Source organism: Neofelis nebulosa, chromosome 17, assembly GCF_028018385.1.
Source record: "Neofelis nebulosa isolate mNeoNeb1 chromosome 17, mNeoNeb1.pri, whole genome shotgun sequence".
In the NCBI taxonomy this organism is placed as follows: domain Eukaryota; kingdom Metazoa; phylum Chordata; class Mammalia; order Carnivora; family Felidae; genus Neofelis; species Neofelis nebulosa.
In genome coordinates this window covers 19,264,232-19,276,363 of record NC_080798.1, presented here as the reverse complement: position 1 = coordinate 19,276,363, position 12,132 = coordinate 19,264,232, and the positions used below count along the sequence as shown (strand labels likewise).

Sequence of the window (12,132 nt, the reverse complement as noted above, 5' to 3'; positions counted from 1 at the left end):
TCAAAATGTGATTTTCATTAACCTTAATGGAATTAAATTTGCATGTTGTTCCTTTTTTTTTTTTTTTTTTTTTTTTTTGCCTAAAGGTAAAATTCATTGTTTCTTCTTTATTTTCTTTCTTGTTTTGACTAGTAGATCTTTCATAACAGATTATGGGGTCAATATTTCCTAACTATATGTGCCAAGTGAAAACCCAAATTGCTGCTATTAATCAGAAACTGAAGTTCACTTCATTAAAAGCTTATATAAATCCAGTTTTCAGGCTGTTGCTAATTTCTAACCACTCTCTTTGGCTTATTCTTTTATTGAGGTGACTCTTGTAGCATCTAAATTGCCTTCAGATTTTAGCCTTTAGAAGAATCTATAATTAATTAAGCAGCTGGAATTTGGGTGATTTTGTAAACTTCATTGTGGATCAACAAGATGTACTGTCTGCCCCGCCCAATCCGTGTGGGTGGAAGCCACTGGGGCCAGGGGGTGGCTGCCACTCTGGAAGCACTGGATCCTTTGATTTTGAGTGGCCAAGACCCACTGTGCAACCAACTCATTATTCTGAAAATTGCTAATTAAAAGAAAAACAAGGAATTAAGCAAATTTCCTGCTTCTCCAGTACAACTGTTTTTTAGCGTAATCAAATAGCCCTACTGGATGGGGGAAGGTTGTTCTTCTGTTTAGAAAAATCTCCGTATTTTCTGGATAGAAGAGACGATACAATTAGGAAAATCACCATTTTGCAGACCATAATGAATTAACTGACTTGGGCAAGTGGTCAACAATGGAGGATAAAACCAGTTGGTAAAAGGTCACTGGGGAACTTCATAAGGGAAAGATCAGGACTTTCTCACTCAAATCCATTGGTCAATCTCAGCATCACCAAAAATGAGATAACCAGTTAGTTGATCATATCTCCTAAGAACCACGCAGTACCCCCATAGTATATTCTTGCACCTCTCCCTCTTCTCCCCTGTCCCCAGGGTGGGAGGGGACCTGACATAATCTCATCAGTCCTCTGGAATGAATTCCCAGTCTACACAAAATACGGGGCATAGTGGAGCAAATTATACACCACAAGGAAGCCATTAGACGGATCAGAATGTGGCATGTTCTATAGGCAGTTGACCCGATTTAACAAGTCAAGTAGCATGGGGGAAAAAAAAAGAGTAGAAGGCATCTAAAATGAGAGTTAAGAGATATGACAACCAAATAAGATAAGCATTTTGGGGTTGAGATTCAAGCAAACAAAAGACATTTTAAAAGAAAATTTGGGAAGTTTGAACATGTACTGTGTCTTCGTTGGTTGGGATTTGCTTCAAAACATTCCAGCAAAAAAAGGTGGTATTCAGGAGAAAGGTGATAATAACATGGCAAAATGTTGATGGTTATTGAAGCTTTTTGATGGGTATATGAGGGTTTGTTAACACTCTCTATTTGTTTGGACATACTCCAAGTTTTAAAAAAGGGAGAGAGAAACTTGTGTTAGGAGTAGTGTATCAGGAATACCCCATAAATGATTCCATTCCTTGGAGGATTTGTGCCTATGAAGTGGTCTCATAACAGAAGGGGAGTGTTTAGGAGTCTTTAGGAAGTCTTTAAGAGTCTTTAGGTAGACTCTTCTGTTTTCTGTCTCCTCACAGAATACTTCACTTCTGGCACATCCGATCGCCAAATGTGCGCTGGGAGTTTTTCCCACACCGGCAATTCTGAGTCAGTTTTGACACTGTTTACTGGAAGTTAGCATCAGACCCCACAGTGGAAGGGCTCAGTCCCACAGGACTGTCCTCCTCCACTTTAGACACCAGTCACATGTCCAGGGTGTTGTTACCCTTGCTTACTACCAACTGGGTGTAAAGGAGAGGTTCTCATGACTGCCACCATGGGTTCGGTTAATTTGCGAGAGCAGCTCACAGAACTCAGAAAACATTTTACTTACTACATCATAAAAGGCTATAACTCATTATCAGCCAGATGAAAGGGATGCGCAGAGCAAGGGGTGTGCAGCTTCCACGCCCACTCCGGATGCACCAACCCTCTAGCACCTGCCCAAATTGTTCACCAACCCAGAGGCTCTCTGAGCCCTGTCCTTTGGGCTTTTTCCAGGCTTCATTATGTAGGTGTGATTGATTAAATCATTGGCCATTGTTGATTGATTCTACTTCTAACCTCTCCCTTCCCCAGAGTGGTGGGACTGAAAGTTCCAAACCTGTAATCAGTGGTTGGTTCCCTTGACAACCAGCCCCCCATTCCTAGGGGCTTTTCAAAAGTCACCTCATCAACATAAACTCAGGTATGGTGTAGAGAGGCTTGTTACGAATAACAAAACACACTTTATCTCTCTTATCACATAGAAAATTCCAAGAGTTTTAGGAGCTATGTGGCAGGAACCTTGGAAGAAGACCAAAATACATATTTCTTACTATAAATCACAATATCACAGGGAGTATTATTAAGTTGTTGTGATGAAAAGGAAAGCAGGTACTTTTCAGGAAAATGAAGAAAATAAAAGTGAGTCAAGGAAGAAGCAGAAAAACACCCCCCTGGGCAGGAAGGACCCCAACAGCAGGTAGGCAGGGTGTGCTCCTCATTTTGGTGACTCAAATGGCAATGTTGCTTTCCTTTAGGAGAATAGGATTTAAAATTTAATAGTTGCTAAAAAGGCTTCAGGGAACATAAGGGAACTACTAGGTTTGGTGGGCAAATTCGAAGGAAAGAGAAATAAAAGAGTTCCTGGAGCATAATTGTACATAGAACTAGCTTTCCCGAATTATTTTCTCTTCTAAATGTTTATGGTTACTGGTTGGCTTGTGAGATTTCACAGGATTGGATAACAGCCTGTTTTGGCAGCCTCCCTCATCTTTACAAATCAGGATTCTGAGTGTATGTAAAATGACAGTTGCCTAAAATCCTTCTGGGACCAGCGTATACAGGGGTGGTGCCCTGTACCCCCCTGCTGCCTCAGGCCAGTGTGCAGTCTTTGTGTGGAGGGGGCTTGTTTGCAGTGTCCAGTCCCCCACGAGACTGGGCTTCTTTGCCCTCTGGCTGATGCTGACATATCCAGAGCCAGGAAGATAGAAATAGCTTGATGTGGAGGAACCCCATGAGTCCTTGCTCACTCCAGGACCCCTCCTGAGGCCTCACCAGCTCCTTTAGTCTGCTCTCCTCTTTACCTAGCTGCTACCACCCACCCTCCTGGAGAAAATACACACGAGCTGGCTACGAGCTGGCAAAGATGAGTGAGACCAGTCAAAAGTGCTCTAGGCCTTGTGGACAAGACAGACAAATAAGTAGACTGAGACAGTAGGTGTGATGCGGTGGGATGCAAATGACTGCTGGTTGGTTCGGAGTTCTCCTGCTCCTCTTATTCTGGCAGGACCCAGCCCCCTACACCAGAACTTCCTACCCAGCCTAGAAGAGGTTAGGGCAGGGCAGAGAACTAGGTTGGGCCCTGATAAGGATTTAGAACTTACACAGAATGAGATGGGATTTTTTTTTTTTTTTTAATTTATTTGCTTATTTTGAGAGAGAGGGAACAGGAGGGACAGAGAGAGGGAGACAGTCTCAAGCTCCATACTGTCAGAGTGGAGCCTGATGCCAGACTCCAACTCATGGAACTGTGAATGATGACCTGAGCCAAAACCAGGGGGTGGACACTCAACCAACTGAGCCACCTAGGCGCCCTGATATGGGATTTTTTAAGGGGGATTTTGAGCAAGAGACCAGCATGATTAGACTTGTTTTTATAAAAAAAATCACTATGGCTACAAGTGACAGAAACCAAACTCAAATAGCTTAAATGACAATAAAAGCAAAAAGCAGCTAATAGTGATGTATGCTGTGCTCTGTTCTGAAACTCTACGCATTAATTCACTGAATTCTATTAATTTTTTTTTTTAATTTTTATCTTTTATTTTTGAGGGTGAGAGAGAGCACAAGCAGGGGAGGGCAGAGAGAGAGTGAGACAGAATCCGAAGCAGGCCTCACTTTGAACTTGTCCGCACAGAGCCTGATGTGGGGCTCGAACTTACAAACCATGAGATCATGACCTGAGCCGAAGTCGGATGCTCAACGGACTGAGCCACCCAGGCGCCCCTTAATTCTATTAATAACCTTATGAGTTAGGTACTATTCCCATTCCTGTTTTGTTGATGAGGACACTGAGGTGTGGAGAGATTAAGCAACTTATCAAAAGTCTCCTCGGCAGACCCAGACTTTAGAGCCAGGCGGTCTCACTCTACAGAGTACAAACTCTTGACTGTAGCACTGTGCTACCTCTCAAGAGAACAATATATTGACCCATGAAACTGAAGCAAGTAAGCTCTTTGGGCGTGGCTGGATTCAGGGGTTCACACCGTACCGAAAAGACCCAAATTTTGTCTCTTCTCTTTGCCTTCACGAGTGCTCCTTTCATTTCTAGGCAGACTGGACTGTCCTAGACAGAAGGCTAGGCAGACTGTCTCCATGCCAGAGCCCCCAGCAACTCAACAGAAAGAGCACCTCTGCTTTCCCTGAGGTTCTGACAAAAGTTCCAGAACTGAGTCCGGCTGGTTTGGCTTGGGTCACCTTGCCTGTCCTTGGACCCTATGACCAAAAAGGTTAAACTGACACGCCGATTAGCCAGGTCTGACTGTATGCCCACCCCATGGCTGCGGTACAAGCGGGGTCCGCCTCCCCCAAGCCACAGGACTGAGAGTGGCTCTCTGAGGGGGGCTCCCTCCGAAGGAGGCCACACCCAGATCTGGAGGGGGTCAGAAGATGAGAAACACAGTTATAACCCTCCATATGCATTGCTAAATTGTTTTGTTTGTTTTTCAGGATTTTAGCAATTATGCCTTTCTGTGAAGTCTTCTGTTATGTCTCTTGGTAAAGTTCCATAGTCTCCTTCCTAATGATTGTGTATGTTTCTTCTTAAAAGTCTTTTTTTTTTTTTTTTATTTTAATTTTAGAGAGACAGCGTGCTAGCATGGCAGAGGGGCAGAGGGAGAGAGAGTCTTAAGCAGACTTCACACTCAGCACCAAACCTGATGCACAGCTCAATCCCATGACCCTGGGATCATGACCTGAACTGAAATCAGGAGTCAGACACTCAGGGGCACCTGGGTGGCTCGGTTGACCATCTGTCTTCGGCTCAGATCATGATCTTGGAGTTCATGGGTTTGAACCCCGAGTCAGGCTCTGTGCTGACAGCACGTAGCCTGGACTCTGCTTCAGATTCTGTTTCTCTCTCTCTCTCTCTCTCTCTCTCTCTCTCTGCCCCTCCCCCACTCACGGTCTGTCTCTCTCCCCTTTGGACATAAATCAACATTAAAAAAAAAATTATAAAAAAAAAAAGAGTCCGACACTCAATCGACTAGTCAAGCCACCCAGAGATGCCCATATTTCTTCTTGAAATTCTTAAATAATTTATATTTCAGTTGCTCTAATGAATGAGATACTATTTTAGCATTTTTTTCTATAACATGGAAACATCCTTGATTTTTGTCTCCTTCCACATGACTGAATGCAATAATTCCCATGTTTCAATTGGTTTATTTGGGGTTTTTTGGTGTATATATGGTCACGTCATCTGCATATGTCTCCTCCCTTCCAGTAGTTACATATTTTGTGATGTCCAAAAGTTTTAATATGTGAAATAATCACCTTTAAGAGTGAGCATCCGGGACACCTGGGTGACTCAGTCGGTTGAGCGTCCGACTTCAGCTCAGGTCACGATCTCGCGGTCCGTGAGTTTGAGCCCCGCGTCGGGCTCTGGGCTGATGGCTCAGAGCCTGAGCCTGCTTCCGATTCTGTGTCCCCCTCTGTCTCTGCCCCTCCCCCGTTCATGCTCTGTCTCTCTCTCTCTCAAAAATAAATAAATGTTAAAAAAAAAATTTTTTTTTTTTTAAAGTGTTCCCTTTAAAAAAAAAAAAAAAAGAGTGAGCATCCTTGTTTTGGTCTTCATTTTAATGGGAATGCTTTGGATATATTACTGTTGATTATTGATTTTAAAAAATTAGTTTCTCTTATACATGGTACATGCTCATGATAAAAAATTCAAACATTTCTGAATAGCATAAGTCTCCCTTTCCAAAAATAATGATCCTCCCTTCCAATTCCATGCCAGTCCCAGATATAACTACTGTTAATTGTCTTATGGATCTATGCAAAGAGCAGCAAATAGCTTTGCACACAGAAACATATAAGGAAAATACATCTTTTTATTCCCTTACACATATCCTTAATTCTATTAACAGCATACCCATTAATTATATTATTGGCTCTTAGGTTGAAAGAGTAAGAGTACAGTTCCAAGCCATAACAAATGTTATACGTGATTCTTTATTCATGGATGAGTTGTCACTTACAGGAAAGCCTTGTGTGGTTTATGGACTTCCTTCCTCCACAAAAGTCATGATCTTCCCTGTGCCTGTTGGTAAGGTCACCTTAAAGTAATCTCAAGGTTTGCAGCTGGTCTCTGTGGGCTGGCTGCAGAAGAGCTGTCCAGGGGAAAAAGCAGGAAGTGTGTGTGTGTGTGGGGGGGGGGGGGGATCAGATGTCATTTTCACAAAGATACTGGCCTTTTGATGTCCTGCACTCAGCCCTGGAGTCACCATGCTGCTCGCTTGGCTTGGCTTGGCATGCCAGGCACTGAAAACGCAAGAGTAAGCAAAACCAAGATCCTACCCTCATCCAGCTTAGCTTCTAGGTGGGGAAACAGACCAAAAAACAAATAGCATGTGCAAATGTCAGGTGGTGAGAGGTGCTGTAGAGAGAAATGAAGAAGGATAAGGGGGGAGAGAGAGGTAGAGGAAAGGCCAAGGATGGGACATTTGAGCAATGACTATCAGAGCTACAGCTGTACGAATTCCAGAGGGAAGGATGCTCCAGATAGAGCAGTGGTTCATTCCCCAGTGGGTCAGGGTGGGCTGTTCCTCAGAGTACACTTGGCAATGTCTAGAAGTATTTTCAGTTGGCACAAAAATGACATCTCCTTCCCCCCCCCCCCCCCCCCCCCCATATTAGGGGTAGGGAGGAACTTGACTGTTACACCAGAGGGCACAGAATGGTTTGAAGGAGGAGGCAGTGAACTTGCATGCTAAGGAGTCAGAATATCACTGACCCACTATGTATTTGGGGGACAATTTTTGCCATCTTTTAAGACCTCAGTTTCTCTCTCTGCTTCTGACCAATATCCCATCCTTCTTATCCACACGTATACACCCATGGTTGAATGGTGTTTTTGCAGGAAGTATGAAACTTTAGGTGACCTGACTCAGGCCCCAGATCCTGAAACACAGAAGTTTGCAGGAGCACAAACGTCTTTGATTTATCTTATTTTCAACTCAAATTTACTTGGAGAAGGTGAAATCTTGGTATTTCTCTTCCTTATAGCCCATCACATTGTATTTCAATCCTGCGGCAGAACAGATGTGTAGAGATACTCAAAAGCTCCCCTCTACAGCCACATTCAAGCTCTTCTGCAGCTGTTGATCTCTCAGAAGTCACCCTGGGAGGAAGGGATTTTCCCCGCTTTTTTGCTTAAAAAAAAAAAAAAAGAAAGAAAGAAACCAGGGGCGCCTTGGCTGGCTCAGTCTGTTGAGCATCCGATTTCAGCTCAGGTCACAATCTTGCAGTTTGTGAGTTCAAGCTCCAGGTTGGGCTCTGTGCTGACAGCTCTGAGCCCTGGAGCCTGCTTCGGATTCTGTGTCTCCCTCTTTCTTTGCCCCTCCTCTGCTCGTGCTGTCTCTCTCTCTCTCTCTCTCTCTCTCTCTCTCTCTCTCTCAAAATAAATAAACATTAAAAAAAATTAAAAAACGAAACAAAACAGGGGCACCTGGGTGGCTTAGTCAGTTAAGCATCTGACTCTTGATCTTGGCTCAGGTCATAATCTCACAAACTGTGAGATCAAGTCCCCAGTCAGGCTCTATGTGTGGAGCCTGCCTGGGATTCTCTCTCTCCCTCTCTCTGCCCCTCCGTGGCCCCCCCCTTCCAAATTAGTAAACAAACTTAAAAAAACAGTAAAAATTTGAAAATGTATTCAAAACAATATGATCTGAGGGGTTGTGGTTACTGCATCTGTAGCCAGTGCTGCTGGCATCTCATAAGGAAAGACCAGGGACACTGCTAGCAACATGTGAACCTGCATAAGCCAGCCCCTGTAATGGTGAAGTCTCTGGTCCCAAATGTCAATAGTGTTGATGCTGAAACACCCTGTCTCAGCCAGTGGGAACTGGCTTGTGCAAAAGACTTGAGACAGGAGCTGTGCTCAGAATTTTTGAGGAATAGCAAGAAAGCTGGGTGGCTAGAGCTGAGAAGGATAGGAAATAAGTTTAGAGAATAGTCAGGGGCCTGTTCACATAGAGTATTATAGGACAGAATGAGGACTTTGGATTTTCTTCTGATTGTAGTGGAAAGCCATTGGAAGATTTTGAGCAGGGGAGTACAATAATCCGCTTTCTGTTTTCTAAGACTTCCCTGTGCAAAAAGTCGCCTCTAGGAGAGAGAGTAGATGCTGCTAGTTGGCTCCCCAAATCCAGTCTCCTCTCTCTCCTTAGTAACAAAACTCTGGATTTGTTTTGTTTTGTTTTCAGACATATTGTGCCTGGAAAAAGGACTGGACTCCCAGCCTTCCTTACATCTGGGGGTCTCTTGAATAAATTCAGGTCTGGGAAGATGTAGCTAGAGGTTTGGGATGAGTCTCCTGGGAAGTTTCCTTACAGGGAAGGGGGTATGCCCTTCCCCTGTCCCAGTTGGCTGCTCTCTAGAATGCAGGCCAATGGCTGAAGGTCATTTAGCCACTTAGAACTATGAGGCAACTGAAGAATGCCAGCCTTGCGTGAGGATGCAGAGCAGAAGGACGGGAACTGGGTTCCTTGTGACCCCGGGAGTCCCCATTGCCTGCTCTGGACTGCCTAACCCTAGGTTTATTTTTTTTATCTTAGAAAGAAAAGAAGTAAATATCACTCTTGTTTAAGCCACTACATTTGTTTTGTTGCTGTTGGGTGTAGACAGACCTAATCCTAATTGAATGGAGCAGGAAGATCAGTTAAGAGGCTATTATAGTAATTAATCCAAGCAAGAGATGATCATAACTTAGAACAGAATGTTAGCAGAGGAGGTGACTAGAAGCAGTTGTACTCGTTTTTAAGTGTGCAGCTCGGTGGCATTAAGCAGATTCCCAGTATTGCGCAGCCTTTACCGCCATCCAACTCCAGAACGTTTTCGTCTTCCCAAACTGAAAGCCTGAACCCTTTCAACAGTAACTCCCATTCCGCCCTCTCCCCAACCCCAGGAAACCACAATTCTACCTTCTGTCTCTATGAATTTGCCTATTATAGGTACCTCATATAAGATCATACAATATCTGTCTTTTTGTGACTGGCTGCTTTCACTTACCATTGTCTTTAAGGCTCATCCATATTGCAGCATGTGTCAGAGCTTCCCTCCTTCTTAAGGCTGATTAATATTCTAGCACCGTGGGGGTGTGCATGGGTGTGCATGAGGGAGAGGGGAGGGGCTGCAAGATGGCTCCAGGGTTTATGACACAAGCACCTGGACCACTGGTAGTACTCTTTACTGAGGCGGGGAGCAGTGAGGAAAGAGTAGCTGGAATAACAGGTCTGCAGTGCTTATTTGACATCCCAGGGGCAATGTCAGGTAGACAGTTGGATATACAAATTTGGAGTTCAGGGCTGAGGTCCGGACAGGAGATAGGAACTTGGGAACAGTAGATTCAATAGATGGTATTTAAAGCTGTGAAACTGGACCTGGTCATCAAGGGAGTGAATATAAACTGGAGAACCAGAGGACGAATCCAAGGACGAGTGAGCCCAGGGACACTCCGGTATTTAGAGGTCAGAAGATGACTTGGAAGCAGCCTAGGAGTACGCTAAAGGAGCAGCCGGAGAGTGAGGCAGAGATGGAGTAAGTGCAGTGTCTTGGAAGCCAAGAGAAGCAAGTGTTTCAAGAAGGAGCGGGGTGAGCGGGAGGGACCTACTGTCCCAGATGCTGCTGAGAGGTGGTGGGAGACCCCCTTTTCCACCTCAGCCCAGGATTTGCCACAGCCGTCACCGGTTGGAATTCACAAGAATAACAGAGGCAGTCGGTCTGATGTGTGCGGTGGAGCCCTCTCTCAGGGAATAGGTGACACACGTGGCACCGGGTCCTGGGACGCAGAAGGCCTCTCCTCAGTGTCCTATGGTGAAAATAATGTTGATGGAGTGAATTTCCACTTTGAATTCCCCATTTGTCTTTTTAATCATTTTTTTTCCAGTGGAGATAGTTTAGTATTTTCTTCTTTTTAATTTTCATTTAATGTTTATTTTTGACAGAGAGGGAGAGAGGGTGAGCAGGGGAAGGGCAGAGAGAGAGAGGGAGACACAGAACCCAAAGCAGGCTCCAGGCTAACAGCACAGGGCCTGACACGGGGCTCAAACCCACGAACTGTGAGATCATGACGTAAGCCGAAGTCGGGCGTTTAACCAACCGAGCCACCCAGGCGCCCTTAGTATTTTCTTCTTAAGACCAGTGCCTTGAGGCACCTGGGTAGCTCAGTGGGTTAAGCTTCTGACTCTTGATTTCAGCAGGTCATGATCTTATGGTTCATAGGTTTGAACCCCACATTGAGTTGTGCAGTGACAATGTGGAGCCTGCTTGGGATACTCCATCCCCCTCTCTCTGCCCTTCCCACTCCCCTCAAAAATAAATAAATAAACATTAACAAAAAAAAAAAAAGACATGTCTTAACCGCTCAGACATCCCAGTTATAGTATTTTCTTCTTCTTTTTTTATTTATCCATCTTGGGAAGGAGAGTGCAGGGGAGGGGCAGACAGAGGGAGAGAGAATCCCAAGGAGGCTCCACACTGTCAATGTGGAAACCAACATGAATCTCAAACTGACAGTGAGATCATGACCTGGGCTGAAACTAAGAGCCAGACACTCAACTGACTGAGCCACTCAGGCGCCCTGGTAATTTTTTCTTCTTGATCAAAGTGCCAACTTTTGATGAAAAATACACTCATACCAACAAAAAGAATTTCCTGAACTCTAATAGGCTCCCAGGCCATATGCTTGTCTGGGTGACTTAAATATATTTTTATCTATGCCCCGTAGAAACCCACAATATAAATTTGCTTGTTTATGGAAGAAACTTGCATTTTGAATAGGAAAAATTACTATAAGAGCAGGGTCCTTTGCTTACCAAAATTAATATGGATTTAGTTACCTTGAGTAGCCTTTCACTTTTTTTATGTCCTGAATGATATTTTATAGTTATCCTTATTGTTAAGATTTATAGCAACATAGCTAAAATATAAAACTCCCTGTGCGTGTTGGCATGGTAATAAATTGTTAGTATATTTTCTTTTGGACAGCAGGTTATAAAACAGAACACATAGGGGCTCCTGGGTGGCTCAGTCGGTTAAGTGTCTGACTTCAGCTCAGGTCATGATCTCCCGGTTCGTGGGTTCGAGCCCTCATTGGGCTCTGTGCTGACAGCTAGGAGCCTGGAGCCAGCTTCAGCTTCTGTGTCTCCCTCCCTCCCTCTCTCTCTCTCTCTCTCTGCCCCTCTCCAACTCCTGCTTTGTCTGTCTGTCTGTCTCTCTCTCTCTCTCTCCCAAAAATAAACATTAAAAAAATTTTTAAATAAATAGAACATATAAACAGAATCTAGTTTTTACAAAAAGACCATCTACAGGTACAAATGTAGGCTGTACAGGAAACATGTAATCAGTGGTTATATCTATTTGGTAATATTTGGTAGATTTTTATTTAGCTGATCTTTTTCCCCCTAATTTGTTTGCAATGATTATGTTTTACTGACATAAAAGGTTTTGTGCACCCGAGTGCTCGGTCCATGAAGTAGGAGTTCTGAAACTGTGTCTGTTGATATTTTTACCAGCAAGGGAGCAGCATATCCAGAGGCAGAATATAATCTTGTGTGAGTGATTAGCATTTGGTGTTGGCTCAGCCACCCTTGGGCAGGTGTTAGCTTTTCTTTCCTTTCTGTATTCTCCCTCTTATACATAACACGGCATCTTCTTTATGCTCTAGGTTAATACCTGCTGCAAAGAGATCTTTGTCGTTTTGTTAGTTGCCTTTTAAATTTTTAAATATTTAAATACTCCCTGTAATCGCTTTTTAGGTCAGACTATACATAG

The 12,132-nt window shown here is 44.0% G+C and overlaps 1 protein-coding gene and 1 long non-coding RNA gene across 5 annotated transcripts in view; one reads left to right on the top strand and one right to left on the bottom strand.

Moving 5' to 3' along the window:
• GARRE1 (granule associated Rac and RHOG effector 1) overlaps positions 1-12,132 on the top strand; it is an 84,322-nt gene that overhangs the window by 38,177 nt on the left and 34,013 nt on the right. Inside the window, exon 1 of one of the 4 annotated variants that reach the window (XM_058709254.1) lies at positions 9,574-9,827. The exons of the other annotated variants lie outside the window; for them this stretch is intronic. Coding sequence (XP_058565237.1) covers positions 9,714-9,827 — 114 coding nt within the window. The 5' untranslated portion in view covers positions 9,574-9,713. Of the gene's footprint in view, positions 1-9,573; positions 9,828-12,132 lie in introns of those variants that run through there. 4 annotated transcript variants of the gene reach the window in all.
• On the bottom strand, positions 6,286-9,476 carry LOC131500281 (uncharacterized). The gene is made up of 2 exons (XR_009256216.1): positions 9,370-9,476; positions 6,286-6,470 (listed from the first exon to the last, which is right to left on the bottom strand). It is a non-coding gene; the product is annotated as an uncharacterized LOC131500281 (long non-coding RNA).